Here is a 15,409-nt window from a genome sequence, read left to right as displayed (position 1 = left end):
GTTCCCGGCGCAGGCTCTGGGCGCTGCCCCCCTCGGGCTGGGGGGGCGCTCCCCTGCTCCTGATTGGGTGGATTTGGATCCGCAGCGCCATTGGTCGGAGCTGGAGAGAGCGCGTCGCAGCCAATCAGAGAACGGGCTGGGGCGCGCAGGGAGGCTATAAAAGCGGCCGGGAAAGAAAGGGGGGGACGGGGCGTTTCGTGCCGCACGTTGGGGTTGGCTTCTGTTGTGGAAGAAGTGGGGACAGAATGTCCGGCCGCGGGAAGCAGGGCGGGAAGGCGCGGGCCAAGGCCAAGTCGCGCTCGTCGCGGGCCGGGCTGCAGTTCCCGGTGGGCCGCGTCCACCGGTTGCTCCGCAAAGGCAACTACGCGGAGCGGGTGGGCGCCGGCGCCCCGGTGTACCTGGCGGCCGTGCTGGAGTACCTGACGGCCGAGATCCTGGAGCTGGCGGGCAACGCGGCCCGCGACAACAAGAAGACGCGCATCATCCCCCGCCACCTGCAGCTGGCCATCCGCAACGACGAGGAGCTCAACAAGCTGCTGGGCAAGGTGACCATCGCGCAGGGCGGGGTGCTGCCCAACATCCAGGCCGTGCTGCTGCCCAAGAAGACCGACAGCCACAAGGCGAAGAGCAAGTGAAACAACGGTTCCCACCTCAAAAGTAACTCAAAGGCTCTTTTTAGAGCCACCTACTTTCTCATAAAAGGAGCTGTAGATCCTAGAAAACAACACCCAGCTATCATTAGGAAGCACACCAGGAGATCTGTGTTTGGTGATAAAAAAGTGCACATAGCATAGGACATTAAGGTGCAAAAACTTTAAACCACCATTACAAAGTATCTAGGGTAATTGCTGGTAAGTTTATAGTAAGAATGAGGTTTGTTCCACGTGATGAGAATAATTTTGCTCTAGTAGGGGTGCAAAAGACACTTAAGTTGATCACAGCCGCAAAGAACCTGCAGCCCTGGCAGGTCTTTTGTCAGCTTAGCCTGAAGACAACTTGAGGTAACTTGCTGATGTCTCTAAAAACCCCCATACCCGACCCCCCAGAAAATCTCTTGACCTGACCTACAGACATAACTAAGCATTTATTACTGATTTTTAATTCAATTTGTCATACCTATTTTCTGCCTGAAAGCTGAAGGGGTTTGGGAGTAATTTGTTACTGCTGGATGTGCAGTTTGAGGTTAAAAGGGCTGCTGCCAGTTCTGATTTTACCTTATGTATAGTGCTGAATATTACCATATAAATGTTGAATTAGAAACAAAGAAAATATTCAGTGGTTACAGGTCAATAAATACATTTTAATAATTATTCTTTTTGAAAATAAATTGTTTGAACCATAACATTGCGCAAAATTTTAGTATCACTGACACAATAGCAAGCAGTGAAAAACAGCTCACAGGCCTTTGACAAAACAAAAGGGTGTAGACAATAATGAAAATATTAGAGAATACTTATTTTCATTGTCTGTGCCCTGAAAAATAAAACACATTTATTTTTAATTTGTTTAAACGTGGGCTTGGTAATGTACAGATGGAGACTTTCCCCCTCTTGCTAACAGCCAGTCACTTCAGCACAACAGATAAATCAGTTGGATATGTTATTTTCTTTCATATGATTTCTAATGCAGGAATCAGTCACTGGAAAGTAAAAAAACGGAATATTTCACAATCTACCGTGAAAGTAGATCCCAAATTGATAATTTGAGCAAGTTTTGTTGTGTAGAAGTATGGAAAAATCAGCTGCAGCAGTGTCTCCACAGATAATGACTCAGATTTTCACCAAACAAACTGTATTAAAATAAAAAGCATGCAGAATTATCAAGCAATAGGACACCGATTATAATTGTTAACAAACCCCCGGCCGTTTTAACTTCTTAGGTCACCTAATTTATTAAGTAAATAAGTATTTTTGCAGCCAAGCACCAGGGAACCATGTCTGTATTGTACACACTGAGCCACACAGTGCAAGATGCTATGCTGTAAAAAGTAATCTCCTTCTGGGGCACAAACAGCCCTTCAAAGGACTTTAATCTGCTTCTTGCCTTCTTGCATAACGCAGTAATTTAATTTATTTTAATTATTTTGAAAGGGGTAAAGGATTTTGGACAAAGAAGCTAATTTCTAATCCATATTCAGTGCTCAAGATGAGCCTGTGTTACTTCCTCCTCTTTGAAATCAATTTGCGATTAAAATATTGATTCAAATCCCCGATTTTCAGTTCATATTAAGAGAAGACCCTTTAAAGAATAATAATTAGTTACTTTGGGGATTTAAGTGCCCACGTCGCGGATTTTATTTAGAAGGAAAAACAAAAGTTTCTGTCTCCCGAGGTCTGTCCAGGTCCAGGACTCAGGGTTTATCGCTTCTTTTTTAACTCACCCTTTGCCTCTTCGACGGGAAACTTTGCCAAGGAGAACAACAGTCTTTCTTTTCCACGCCGCTGCGAACTGGGGGTGGGTAGGTGGCAGAAATTCTTATAAAAACAGGCTTTTTTGACTCCTAAGAAACACAAAATGAGCAGAGAGAAGGGACCTTTCTGCCTTGCAGCGGGGCGGGCGCTGCAACGCACCAATCACCGCGCGGCTCCTCTCTATAAATACGAGGCCGCCGACTTGCTCCAGGCCCAGTGGTTTTCCCTGATTCGTGGACGACGGCTGCCACTATGTCGGAGACCGCGCCTGTTGCCGCTCCTGCTGTCTCTGCTCCTGGCGCTAAAGCAGCAGCCAAAAAGCCGAAGAAGGCGGCGGGCGGCTCCAAAGCCCGCAAGCCCGCCGGCCCCAGCGTCACCGAGCTGATCACCAAGGCCGTGTCCGCCTCCAAGGAGCGCAAGGGGCTCTCCCTCGCCGCGCTGAAGAAGGCGCTGGCCGCCGGCGGCTACGATGTGGAGAAGAACAACAGCCGCATCAAGCTGGGGCTGAAGAGCCTCGTCAGCAAGGGCACTCTGGTGCAGACCAAGGGCACCGGCGCCTCCGGGTCTTTCAAATTGAACAAAAAGCCTGGCGAGACGAAGGAGAGAGCAACTAAGAAAAAGCCTGCAGCCAAGCCGAAGAAGCCGGCACCCAAGAAGCCCACAAGTGCTGCCAAGAAACCTAAGAAAGCAGCGGCAGTGAAGAAAAGCCCTAAGAAAGCCAAGAAGCCAGCAGCTGCCGCGGCGAAGAAGGCGGCCAAGAGCCCCAAGAAAGCTGCCAAGGCAGGCCGCCCCAAGAAGGCAGCGAAGAGCCCGGCCAAGGCGAAGGCGGTGAAGCCCAAAGCAGCTAAGCCGAAGGCAGCGAAGCCCAAAGCTGCCAAGGCAAAGAAGGCGGCGCCCAAAAAGAAGTAAAGTAGAAGTAATTGGAGTCTACCCATATAAATAAACCCAAAGGCTCTTTTAAGAGCCACCCACTTACTCTCAAAAAGAGCTGGAGCACTGACAAATCACAGCAGCAAAACCAAATCTTTTCAGAGAGCTTCAATCTGAATTTATACTAACACGTTACCGCTTTCGTAAGGCGCGCCCTATTCCGTAAAGCCTGCGTGGGGGAACCTGCGCTTCCTTAAAAGTTGTTCTGCGTGCAATGCGGGAGCCCGCCGATAGCAGCGGCCCCGGCCCCAGGTATGTGCCCGGCGCAGCGGGAGCAGCAAAAGACAGCACCAACCCCACCCGCCAACTCCCCCACCCCCCTTGCTGCGGCGCCCGGGGGAGTTTAAAAGTCCCGCGTTGAGCCGAGATTGGCCCCTTCCGCCCTCTCGGCCCCGCCTCCCTGCCGACCAGCCTCCGCCCCTATGGGCGGTGACACCCCCAACAAACCCCCCTTCCCCTCTCAGTAGCTGCCGGCGCAGCCCCTTGCGCGGGGGGCCGGGTACGGCACCCTATCACCCCCACCCCACTCCCATGAGCTATGGGTCCAGGTAGCTTGAGGAGGAGGAGGAAAATGGATCAGGCTCGGGGAACGTGCGCGCCGTGCCCCGGCTCTGCCTTTGCCCCGCGGGGAGAGGCTGTCCGGGAACAACCGCTTCGGCTGGCAGAACGGGGGTGGCTGGGCAAGAGGAGCCCCAAAATCCAATGCTCCCAGCCCCGAGGGTGTCCTACGCATCACTGACTGCCCCCCGCAACTTTTTTTTTTTAATTATTATTAATAAAAAAAATAAGAAAAATCGCCTCCCGCACAGGCTTGGGTGTTGGAGGTTTTAAGCTGGAAAATCCTTCCTACAGAAAAATCTTTCCCTATCGCCTAATCGAGCACGGACAGCCACTTCACTGAAAAAAACCGATAGCGTGTGTATAGGGGAGGGCGGGGGGGGTGTGGGGAGCGGCCAGGGAGAGCGCCCTGGAATGCACGTAAACGGACACCAAGCTACACGCCTGGAAGACCTGAGCCAGAAACTGTTACATTTAGTGATCCCTGAAATATAAGTTTTATTTTATAAAGTGTAGCGCACAGGCCACGAGTTGGCCATAGCATCTAGGAGTTCCTACCGGAATACCTAGCACTTCTAGAATAAAAGACGATCACATCCTGCTCCCTTTTCCGGGTCGTCAAAGTTCTGAAAACAGAGCTGGCAAAACACTAGGAAAAGCTGCTGCTGGTGCTTTTCAGCCACATTTTGAACCAAAGCTCATGTTAAAGTTCTAAACTGTCATACTTGTAACTCTGCGCCCAACATAAGCTTTTAACCGAGGACTTTTCCATCTCAAGTATTTACTTTGTAAGTACCTACAACCAGAATACTTTAAGGACACATAATACATAAATCCGAACCAAAAGAAAAAAAAAAAAAGTAATTCAGCCCTTTCAATTGAGAAAATAGGTGGCTCTTAAAAGAGCCTTTGGGTTAAAAACTGACGATCCGAGACGCTCTACTTGGAGCTGGTGTACTTGGTGACAGCCTTGGTGCCCTCGGAGACGGCGTGCTTGGCCAGCTCGCCGGGCAGCAGCAGCCGCACGGCCGTCTGGATCTCCCGCGACGTGATGGTGGAGCGCTTGTTGTAGTGCGCCAGGCGAGAGGCCTCGCCGGCGATGCGCTCGAAGATGTCGTTGACGAAGGAGTTCATGATACCCATGGCCTTAGACGAGATGCCCGTGTCCGGGTGCACCTGCTTCAGCACCTTGTACACATAGATCGAGTAGCTCTCCTTGCGGCTCTTCTTGCGCTTCTTGTCGCCCTTCTTCTGCGTCTTGGTGACGGCTTTCTTGGAGCCTTTCTTGGGCGCGGGGGCGGACTTGGCCGGCTCGGGCATAGCGACAATTACCACACTGTTCTGACACTCCGGAGTACCAACACGGCGGTTACTGGCCCTATTTATAGGGGCCTTATGCAAATTTCTGGATTCAGCTTTCAGCGCTTCTATTGGACAAAGGAGTCAGGAACGTCACTACTTGCACGAGAAACTTTGTGATTGGTCCTTTTTAAATTCCACTCTACTATTGGTTAATAACGTCCCACCATCAGCCAATCACCAAGCAGTCTTTTCAATCCCACAGCTTGGAAGTGAAGATCTTGCTCCTCTGCCTGGGCCCGCCCGGTCACCTCGCAGCACCCGAGCTCACCTATCTCCTGTAGCTGCCTTGCTCGGGCGGTTTTTTACGTACAAAGTGAAGTTATCGGCAGTTTCTCCAGGCAAAAATCCAAAACAACACAACAAATCAAAACGTCAAAGGGTTGTGATATTCTTTGACAGAAGCATACCTGCATATTTCCTTCAGTAGCATGTGTAACAGCCACAAGTTAAATGTAAAAGGGAAAAAAATACCAGAATAGATAAAGAGGCTCTGGTATACTAGGCCTTGTAAATTGTGTTTGAAACTAATTCTTCTAGCCCTTCATGGCTTGTTTTTCAGGACTTTAAATGACATGGTAGTTTGATTTTCTTTGTACATTGAACAGGGTGGACTTCTTTTGGAATGCATTAAAGATTGAAATAATTTAAGTCCAAATAAGTATATCCCTGGTAATAAAAATAAACTGTGGATTTAAAATTGAATTTTGAATTTATTGTGTATCAGAAATCCTGGCTGTTTTCCTGTTAAGTTGTGCAAGAAAATACAAATGTTTATACAGAAGAAGTTATTTTATGGTATTAATAATTCTGATGTGCTGATTTTTTTATATAATAGAGGATGTGTTTTTTGCTTTAGTATTAGCCTGTATATTTAGAAAAAAATGAGGTTTTTTAATTATTAAAATGTTCAGTGGCAACATTAAATGTTACAATTATAAATTCAGTCAATGGTTAATGAGAGTGCTACAGTCCATTTCTAAAGGAATCAGGCTAATTTGAGCTTGGATGGAGTTAGGACCAGATAATTTGTTATCGTATAGTCAGTGCTATCACAATGTTATTTTCTTTTGAAACCCTTAAGGGCCATTCAGAAGTCTAGACTTTCTTGCTGTCAGAAGAGATGGATGGCATGGTCTTTTATAAAAAACCTACCTGGCATATGTAAATGTAGTTTAAGGTGTGGAAGTCTGCTAAAACCACAACAAACACATTGTTTGAGGAGATTTGTAAGGATGGTGAGAGAAATTCTGGATACCGGTACAAGCAATAAAAAGATATGTCACCTTACCAGGCTGGTTTTGCTGCTGCTCATTTTCCTTCTACCTTGCTGGGCAGAGTTCTGGGTCCACAAAGATTTATAGCCTACGTCCAAAATAGTGCTGTCTGGAGAAAGGAAGCCAGGTGAGGAAAGCGTGGGACCTTTCTCCACCCCAGTGATTAATGCTGGCTTGCAAGTGCCTGTGATGTGCTAAACATCTGAAATGGGGAGACAAAAGCAGCCACCCAAGTTGAGAAGAGAAGACTCCTCCTCCCCCGAAGCCAGTTGCCTCTCATCAGGAGCAGGGGTAGGATGGGTGTTCATCCATCTCCCTTTACCCTGCCTCCCCCAGAGCTGCCACCAGCAGCAACTCAGTCAGCTTGGAGAAAATCTGGCAAAGAAGGAGGGAGCTGCATCTGCCTATTAAGGAGAAGAAAAGTACTCCAGTTTTCAGCAAAGCAAGAAGATGAGCATGGCCCATGTCTAACTATTTAACTTCCCACATATGCTGTGAACCTGATTACTTTCTTTTTGGCATAAACATTACTGGAAAAGCAGTTCACTCTGAACATTTTTGCCTGGTAACAGTTCTCTTGTGAACGCTTGTGAAAGTCCACAATGTGACATGCCTGGATAATGTGGTGTAGGATTTCCAGTTTTGTCTCCACAATAACAGATCAAGGTTGTTGGTTTTGTTACACTTCTCTGAAAGAGAAAGTGTAGAATAATGCAGGGCAATCTCAGCAATGTAAAGTCAGTAGATCCAGTAAGCAGAGGCATTAAAAATAAAAATAAAAAACCCCAACACACAAAACCTTCCAGTTTCTACCTCCCCTCCTCCACCCCATGTTAATCCTTTAAGTCTATCAATCAGTTCCAGACAAAAGTGACAGTTGATCCAGGTCTTAGAGATTCTCAGTTCTAACAAGCTTTGTAAAAATCATCTGTGGAGTAGAGAGAAATCCTCCATCAAGGAAAGGTGAACTGAACACCTATTGCTTGTTTTTAGCCCTCCTGCTGAAAATTGTGCTAAAATCCCCATAAAACCAAGATAAATGCCAACCAAATAAGCAAACAAAAAAGGCAGCAGCTGAAAAATAACTGAAGGCCAGTCAGTCTTGGTGTAGTGTGGTTGTGTATGCTGCCCTTTCACAAAGAGGTACAACCAGAAAGTGCTAAAGGCAAAATAATTGGGGAGATGGGTAGGGAGAGGTAAAAGAGATGTTTATAATGGGAGCTCAAGTTCTTGGAAAGAACTGATTGTAGAATCCTTATCAATAATAGCAGAAGAGCTAACTTTATTGTGTTATTTAGACAGGATTATATGGAAAAGGAATCCAGACATTTGTATTTCTCTCAATAGTCTAAAATAACCATGTGGACTAAAGGGAACGGATGGGAACTTGCTAACCTTTAGTGATCCATCATCCGTCCCACTTCAGCAACAATGGAGCTGTCAGTGACTGACCACAGGTTTGGATCATCCAAAAGAAACAGTCCATCAGAAGATGTGTGATGGGACGGAACACAGAAGCCTTAAAGAACAGATACAGAACTTAAGGATGTCAGAGCTGAAGGAGTCACCAGCCTGCATGTTACCAAACAGCACGCACTGTGGGACTCTGTCTTTTTGTTCTGGTTGCTATATTTTCTCCAGGTGAACGTGTTGTGCTACAGGCTGTCAGTTTCCTCCTGTTCAGATAACTGCTCCAGCTGGAAGTTTGCAAGACCTAATGGGAAGATAGGAAGGCAAAGCTTCTCTTACTGTTTTCTACTACAGATCCTGGGTGAGCCCTGGAGAGATTTTTCTGAAAAATACTGCTTCTTGTTCTGAAATCTCCAGATAGAAATACATGATTGGGTTTTTTTTTCTGTCTGTGCTTGTTGCCTAAGTAGGCTTCAGGCAAAGAAAAAAAAAAAAAAGAAAAAAAAAGGAATTTTTGAGTAGTGTTCTTGCTCTAATTATCCCACTTTCTGCAGCCTCTTCAGTCAGAAATGGTGTAGGGAACCCTTACCTGATGAAGGTAAGTCAGACACCCGTGCATTATCTTGGCCTTACAGATTACAGCTTGCCAGTGCCAAAAGCTCTTGAAAAACAAACCAACAAAGGACATTCAAAACAAAGGAATTAAACAGTGAAAAGAGACAAACTTTAAAGATGTGTAGGATAAGTGTTGGAGATTTGCATGGGTTTCTGAACATAATTTCATTTTAGCCTGTTGTGTACTTCTGCATAGAATACAGAATGAAAAATCACTGAGTGATTCCAGGAAAGTCCCAAGAAAAGTTACAGAACTTAACAATCAACACAAGACACTCAGAACAGAGCATGTAGAGTTATTAGAAATATACTGATGATATGGCACAGCTGTTTAGTAATTGTGATTATTTTGGAAAATTTCTAAAGTGCACCTTAGAATCACATTTGAGAGGTCTGGTTTAAAGGTTACAGACAGCTACTGCAGATCTTGGACATGTTGAGATCAACATATTGAACATAATTGCATTATATATTGCATACCTTGATAGTTATTTCTGCTAGTTTTCAGCCTTCTCAAATGGTTAATTTTTTCTGCCACTACACAGAGCAAGAGCTTGTAACTACTTAGACAAACAGTGAATATATGGGTTAGGTTCCTACAGCATAATATATCTCTACTGAAAAGGCCATAAGATGAAAGGAAAGGATAAAGAGAGGAAATTTATACACATTTTCTGAAATAAATTACATTTGGAAACTTGATATTTCTGAAAATTATTTAGATGAAGCAACTACTCCAAATGTCTTCCCTCTGAGTGCAGATGTAGACTAGTTTATAAATGTGTCCAAAACTATATGAAACAAAAATCAGAAAAAAAGATAATACATATCAACAAAGAATAAGAACATAAAAACGAACAGATGTCACACTTTCTTAAAGGCACCTGAAGCAATCAGTATTTTTTTCATTAGTACAATATCAAGGCATATAGTTACTTCAACAACACCACACATTGTAAACACTCGTCGGAATAAGAATACATAAAACTGGATTAATACTTTTACTCAGCATTCATTTAAAAACCGTGGATTTACTTGAGCACAAAGAAACTCCCCCCCCCCAATTCTCAGGGCGCCGCGAAATGGCGGCTGCGGCGCGCGGGAGGGGCGGGGCGGGCGGGAAGCGGCGCTCGCGGCCCCGCCGCCGCCATTGGCGGGATTTTGCTGCAGACCCGCAGCCGGCGGGGCCCGCATCTCCCCCTCCCCGGCACCGCCGGGCGCCGCAACCGCCGGGCCAGGAAAGCCGGGCCGTGCGCGGCGGGAAGGAGGGTGTCCCCCGCGGCGGGGCTTGGTCGCCCCAGGTTCCCCAGGCCGAGCCTGGAGGCGGGGCTGGTTGTCCCACGGGCCCGGGACCCGCCCCGTGTGCGGCCCATCCCGGCCGCCTCTCGGAGGCGATGGCACGAACGCCCCTGCCCGCAGGGGGAAGGGCGCGGAGAAGAGCCCGCCCTTGCCCTGCCCCGTCGCAGTCCTCAACCAGGTCGGACCACCGGCCATATAGAGCGGCGCGAGCGCCCGCTCCCGCCACTCGCTGCTTGGGTTGAGCAGAGTGACATCATGTCTGGCAGAGGCAAGGGCGGGAAGGGGCTCGGCAAGGGGGGCGCCAAGCGCCACCGCAAGGTGCTGCGCGACAACATCCAGGGCATCACCAAGCCGGCCATCCGGCGCCTGGCTCGCCGTGGCGGCGTCAAGCGCATCTCGGGGCTCATCTACGAGGAGACGCGCGGCGTGCTGAAGGTGTTCCTGGAGAACGTGATCCGTGACGCTGTCACCTACACCGAGCACGCCAAGAGGAAGACTGTCACGGCCATGGACGTGGTCTACGCCCTGAAGCGCCAGGGACGCACCCTCTACGGCTTCGGCGGTTAAACTCGATTTGTGGGAGAGGTCATCGTTTTTTATTAACACAAAGGCTCTTTTCAGAGCCACCCACGCTATCAGCAAAAGAGCTTTAGTCACTGAGGGCTTGTCTGTGGTGTTCCTGTGGTTTTAACACAGTTGAGGGAGGGAGGCGAGGAACGGGGGGAGGAAACGGCGGCTGGGTTCTCGCTGTCGGTGCTCGCAGGTCTTGCTCAGGGTCCTTCCAACCATCTGAGCCACAAGCAACACGCGAGCTTGAAGTGAGTGATGGAAAATGTCTCGATTGCATTTGCAGCACAATGACCAGGGCAACGCGTGTAGCGCCTGACTCTGGGGCTCTCTGAGCTCGAGAAAAAATACAATGCATGAGTTAGGGAAGGTCTGTCCTCACTCGCTGCCTACCCGTCCCGATCACTCCTCCTGTTCTTCCTTCGAAAAGGGAATGGAAGGGCTACGCTGGAGAGAAAAGCAAGGTGCCGGGGGCACGCTCTAGGAGAGGTGGTGCTCCCTCGCCGCGGGTTTCACGGCGGCAGCCGCAGCCGGGACCCCACTCGTGAAATGGCGGCGCTTCCCGTCTCTGCCGTTCGGGGGCGGGACAAAGCGGGAAGGCGGGGGCAGAAGGAACGGGCAAGAGCATCCCTAGCGGCCCAGGGACTGCGGGGGAAAGGGGCTAGGAGCCCTGTGCGGAAACGGCTTCCCTGACTCCTCCTGCTGAAAGGCCGCCTGTTCTCTAGGCATCGCTGTCGACCCCGCTGCTCCCGCCCCACGCCGGCAGCTTTAAACGGGGAACCTCGGAGCCGGTAACACACCGGGGGCAGGAGTGTCCCTCGCTTCCTACGGCCCGCACCTTCACTCAGGTTATTTCGAGAATCAGCGCTGCTTTGGAAAATCACCGTAACAAATGCTAACCAGAGACTCAGCTCTCTTTAGTGGCGGTGTGGTGGCTCTTAAAAGAGCCTTTGGGTTTGGTGCTGGCGGGGCAGGAAGCTCAGGCGCGCTCGCCGCGGATGCGCCGGGCCAGCTGGATGTCCTTGGGCATGATGGTGACGCGCTTGGCGTGGATGGCGCACAGGTTGGTGTCCTCGAACAGCCCCACCAGGTAGGCCTCGCTCGCCTCCTGCAGCGCCATCACGGCCGAGCTCTGGAAGCGCAGGTCGGTCTTGAAGTCCTGCGCGATCTCGCGCACCAGCCGCTGGAAGGGCAGCTTGCGGATCAGCAGCTCCGTCGACTTCTGGTAGCGCCGGATCTCGCGCAGCGCCACCGTGCCGGGCCGGTACCGGTGCGGCTTCTTCACGCCGCCCGTGGCCGGCGCGCTCTTGCGGGCCGCCTTGGTGGCCAGCTGCTTGCGGGGCGCCTTCCCGCCCGTCGACTTGCGCGCCGTCTGCTTTGTACGAGCCATCTCTACACCCCTGCTTTGCTATAGCGAGTTGTAAGAGCTTGCCGCTTTAACTTATACTGTGTGACGGCCCCGCCCCCCGCCTCTGATTGGTCGAATCGGAAAAGAATTTCATTGGGTAACTTTAAACACCCTGAAACCCAGGTGGTAGCTGAAAGTTCCACTTTTTTTTTTTTTTTTTTTTTTTTCTTTCAGGAAAGATTGGTAGGCTTTTAAAGTTTTTCTTCTCTAATATTTCATCCTCTTTTTTCCTTTACTTTGCAGAGAAATTTAAGAAATTTGTGCTTATGTGACCATGTTTTAAGTATAAGGTGCTGTAATCTAGATGATCTTAGCTGTCAAAACCCCCTCATTGGAATCCAAGTTTTAGTTTTGCATTGATAATAAATGATTCAGCTTGTTCTGAAAAACTTCCTTCAAGCTTTAAAAAAGACAAAATCTCTGGGCTTTTTTTAACATACGTAGGTTACAATGAATGAACTTGAAAATGATAAATTGCAAGTAAGCCTTAACAAGATTTATTGTTTTAGTTTGAACAATATTTGGTAGGAGACTGACATTTCCGATTGCTTGAGAATAGTTAACTCGATGAAGGGCACACTTACTAAGGACATGCAGGTAAAAGAAAGAGAAATCTTTTTCGAATAAATGGAAGATCAATTCTGTGATTTTATTACTATCAATCACTTTGCAGCATCGAAGGAGTTAAAGCGGGATTTTCAAATTGGCCCAATGAGATAGGCCCTTTCTATCAGCCAATCAGCGAGCAGAGCTCGGACATAAAAAGGAGTCAGACGAAAGCATAAAACACAGTGTTCAGTGGCAGTTAAGTTGTGTTGTAGAGATGGCTCGTACAAAGCAGACGGCGCGCAAGTCGACGGGCGGGAAGGCGCCCCGCAAGCAGCTGGCCACCAAGGCGGCCCGCAAGAGCGCGCCGGCCACGGGCGGCGTGAAGAAGCCGCACCGGTACCGGCCCGGCACGGTGGCGCTGCGCGAGATCCGGCGCTACCAGAAGTCGACGGAGCTGCTGATCCGCAAGCTGCCCTTCCAGCGGCTGGTGCGCGAGATCGCGCAGGACTTCAAGACCGACCTGCGCTTCCAGAGCTCGGCCGTGATGGCGCTGCAGGAGGCGAGCGAGGCCTACCTGGTGGGGCTGTTCGAGGACACCAACCTGTGCGCCATCCACGCCAAGCGCGTCACCATCATGCCCAAGGACATCCAGCTGGCCCGGCGCATCCGCGGCGAGCGCGCCTGAGCTTCCTGCCCCGCCAGCACCAAACCCAAAGGCTCTTTTAAGAGCCACCACACCGCCACTAAAGAGAGCTGAGTCTCTGGTTAGTATTTGTTACGGTGGTTTTCCAAAGCAGCGCTGATTCTCGAAATAACCTGAGTGAAGGTGCGGGCCGTAGGAAGCGAGGGACACTCCTGCCCCCGGTGTGTTACCGGCTCCGAGGTTCCCCGTTTAAAGCTGCCGGCGTGGGGCGGGAGCAGCGGGGTCGACAGCGATGCCTAGAGAACAGGCGGCCCTTCAGCAGGAGGAGTCAGGGAAGCCGTTTCCGCACAGGGCTCCTAGCCCCTTTCCCCCGCAGTCCCTGGGCCGCTAGGGATGCTCTTGCCCGTTCCTTCTGCCCCCGCCTTCCCGCTTTGTCCCGCCCCCGAACGGCAGAGACGGGAAGCGCCGCCATTTCACGAGTGGGGTCCCGGCTGCGGCTGCCGCCGTGAAACCCGCGGCGAGGGAGCACCACCTCTCCTAGAGCGTGCCCCCGGCACCTTGCTTTTCTCTCCAGCCTAGCCCTTCCATTCCCTTTTCGAAGGAAGAACAGGAGGAGTGATCGGGACGGGTAGGCAGCGAGTGAGGACAGACCTTCCCTAACTCATACATTGTATTTTTTCTCGAGCTCAGAGAGCCCCAGAGTCAGGCGCTACACGCGTTGCCCTGGTCATTGTGCTGCAAATGCAATCGAGACATTTTCCATCACTCACTTCAAGCTCGCATGTTGCTTGTGGCTCAGATAGTTGGAAGGACCCTGAGCAAGACCTGCGAGCACCGACAGCGAGAACCCAGCCGCCGTTTCCTCCCCCCGTTCCTCGCCTCCCTCCCTCAACTGTGTTAAAACCACTGGAACACCACAGACAAGCCATCAGTGACTAAAGCTCTTTTGCTGATAGCGTGGGTGGCTCTGAAAAGAGCCTTTGTGTTAGTAAAAAAGGGTGACCTCTCCCACAAATCGAGTTTAACCGCCGAAGCCGTAGAGGGTGCGTCCCTGGCGCTTCAGGGCGTAGACCACGTCCATGGCCGTGACAGTCTTCCTCTTAGCGTGCTCGGTGTAGGTGACAGCGTCACGGATCACGTTCTCCAGGAACACCTTCAGCACGCCGCGCGTCTCCTCGTAGATGAGCCCCGAGATGCGCTTGACGCCGCCACGGCGAGCCAGGCGGCGGATGGCCGGCTTGGTGATGCCCTGGATGTTGTCGCGCAGCACCTTGCGGTGGCGCTTGGCGCCCCCCTTGCCGAGCCCCTTCCCGCCCTTGCCTCTGCCAGACATGATGTCACTCTGCTCAACCCAAGCAGCGAGTGGCGGGAGCGGGCGCTCGCGCCGCTCTATATGGCCGGTGGTCCGACCTGGTTGAGGACTGCGACGGGGCAGGGCAAGGGCGGGCTCTTCTCCGCGCCCTTCCCCCTGCGGGCAGGGGCGTTCGTGCCATCGCCTCCGAGAGGCGGCCGGGATGGGCCGCACACGGGGCGGGTCCCGGGCCCGTGGGACAACCAGCCCCGCCTCCAGGCTCGGCCTGGGGAACCTGGGGCGACCAAGCCCCGCCGCGGGGGACACCCTCCTTCCCGCCGCGCACGGCCCGGCTTTCCTGGCCCGGCGGTTGCGGCGCCCGGCGGTGCCGGGGAGGGGGAGATGCGGGCCCCGCCGGCTGCGGGTCTGCAGCAAAATCCCGCCAATGGCGGCGGCGGGGCCGCGAGCGCCGCTTCCCGCCCGCCCCGCCCCTCCCGCGCGCCGCAGCCGCCATTTCGCGGCGCCCTGAGAATTGGGGTGGGCGAAGCGCATCGGGGGCCGTGTTTGTGGTTTTCACATCAGTAGCTTTTTGATTTGTGGAAAGTTACTATGGCGTACCATTCTCGACGGCATATCCCTTTCGTTTGGGGATATCTTTGGGATCTTCCCTGGTTCCGGCTTTCTGGCTTTGCAGCTGTATTCCATTAGAAGATGTTGGTGTTTGCTGAGTGTCTTGCTCAACGCCAGGATTCCCGGGTGTGGGAGCTGCTGTGGTGGCTCCCAGAGACATGACTGGTGTAGAAAGCCATCAAACCCTGTGTGCACACAGACAGTACTTCACTCTCTCTGTGTGATTTAATTTTTAAATCTACCATTAATATATATATGAGTGTTTTAACTTTGTTCTCAGACGATCATTGAATAAATTATATTCCAAACATTTTTTATTTACAGTCTCTTTCTTGTCCAGATTTTTCCCTGATTAGCTATATATGTGTGCAGTACAAGGATTATATTTTTCCCGTTTGATTGGTTAGGTATTCGTAGCTTTGTTTGATCCTCCCCGTATTTTCCCTGTTTCCCAGTGGGTCC

At 50.7% G+C, this 15,409-nt stretch overlaps 6 protein-coding genes across 6 annotated transcripts; 3 read left to right on the top strand and 3 right to left on the bottom strand.

The window, feature by feature from the left end:
* Window positions 1–226: 226 nt before the first annotated feature.
* LOC127387041 (histone H2A) lies at window positions 227–853 on the top strand. The gene has a single exon (XM_051624935.1). The coding sequence runs from the start codon at window positions 246–248 to the stop codon at window positions 633–635; it is 390 nt and encodes a 129-aa protein (XP_051480895.1). The 5' UTR covers window positions 227–245; the 3' UTR covers window positions 636–853.
* A 1,768-nt stretch (window positions 854–2,621) lies between these two features.
* Window positions 2,622–4,061, top strand: LOC127386948 (histone H1). The gene has a single exon (XM_051624716.1). The coding sequence runs from the start codon at window positions 2,664–2,666 to the stop codon at window positions 3,318–3,320; it is 657 nt and encodes a 218-aa protein (XP_051480676.1). The 5' UTR covers window positions 2,622–2,663; the 3' UTR covers window positions 3,321–4,061.
* A 445-nt stretch (window positions 4,062–4,506) lies between these two features.
* On the bottom strand, window positions 4,507–6,420 carry LOC127385247 (histone H2B 1/2/3/4/6-like). The gene is made up of 2 exons (XM_051620895.1): window positions 6,414–6,420; window positions 4,507–5,326 (listed from the first exon to the last, which is right to left on the bottom strand). Exons 1-2 carry the CDS (start codon window positions 6,418–6,420, stop codon window positions 4,839–4,841), a joined length of 495 nt encoding a protein of 164 aa, XP_051476855.1. The 3' UTR covers window positions 4,507–4,838.
* A 3,681-nt stretch (window positions 6,421–10,101) lies between these two features.
* On the top strand, window positions 10,102–10,519 carry LOC127387122 (histone H4). The gene has a single exon (XM_051625104.1). It carries the CDS (start codon window positions 10,115–10,117, stop codon window positions 10,424–10,426), a length of 312 nt encoding a protein of 103 aa, XP_051481064.1. The 5' UTR covers window positions 10,102–10,114; the 3' UTR covers window positions 10,427–10,519.
* Window positions 10,520–11,405: 886 nt separating this feature from the next.
* On the bottom strand, window positions 11,406–11,816 carry LOC127385185 (histone H3). Its single transcript, XM_051620769.1, has one exon. The coding sequence runs from the start codon at window positions 11,814–11,816 to the stop codon at window positions 11,406–11,408; it is 411 nt and encodes a 136-aa protein (XP_051476729.1).
* Window positions 11,817–13,954: 2,138 nt separating this feature from the next.
* LOC127387091 (histone H4) lies at window positions 13,955–14,369 on the bottom strand. Its single transcript, XM_051625041.1, has one exon. It carries the CDS (start codon window positions 14,357–14,359, stop codon window positions 14,048–14,050), a length of 312 nt encoding a protein of 103 aa, XP_051481001.1. The 5' UTR covers window positions 14,360–14,369; the 3' UTR covers window positions 13,955–14,047.
* Between the last annotated feature and the right edge of the window lie 1,040 nt (window positions 14,370–15,409).

Source organism: Apus apus, chromosome 1 (assembly GCF_020740795.1).
Source record: "Apus apus isolate bApuApu2 chromosome 1, bApuApu2.pri.cur, whole genome shotgun sequence".
Classification (NCBI taxonomy): domain Eukaryota; kingdom Metazoa; phylum Chordata; class Aves; order Apodiformes; family Apodidae; genus Apus; species Apus apus.
This window is presented reverse-complemented; position numbering and strand designations above follow the sequence as displayed.

Bases quoted from the DNA above. Each gene is read 5' to 3' on its own strand.
- LOC127385185 (XM_051620769.1), bottom strand. From the start codon at position 11,816: ATGGCTCGTACAAAGCAGACGGCGCGCAAGTCGACGGGCGGGAAGGCG.
- LOC127387091 (XM_051625041.1), bottom strand. From the start codon at position 14,359: ATGTCTGGCAGAGGCAAGGGCGGGAAGGGGCTCGGCAAGGGGGGCGCC.
- LOC127387041 (XM_051624935.1), top strand. From the start codon at position 246: ATGTCCGGCCGCGGGAAGCAGGGCGGGAAGGCGCGGGCCAAGGCCAAG.
- LOC127387122 (XM_051625104.1), top strand. From the start codon at position 10,115: ATGTCTGGCAGAGGCAAGGGCGGGAAGGGGCTCGGCAAGGGGGGCGCC.
- LOC127386948 (XM_051624716.1), top strand. From the start codon at position 2,664: ATGTCGGAGACCGCGCCTGTTGCCGCTCCTGCTGTCTCTGCTCCTGGC.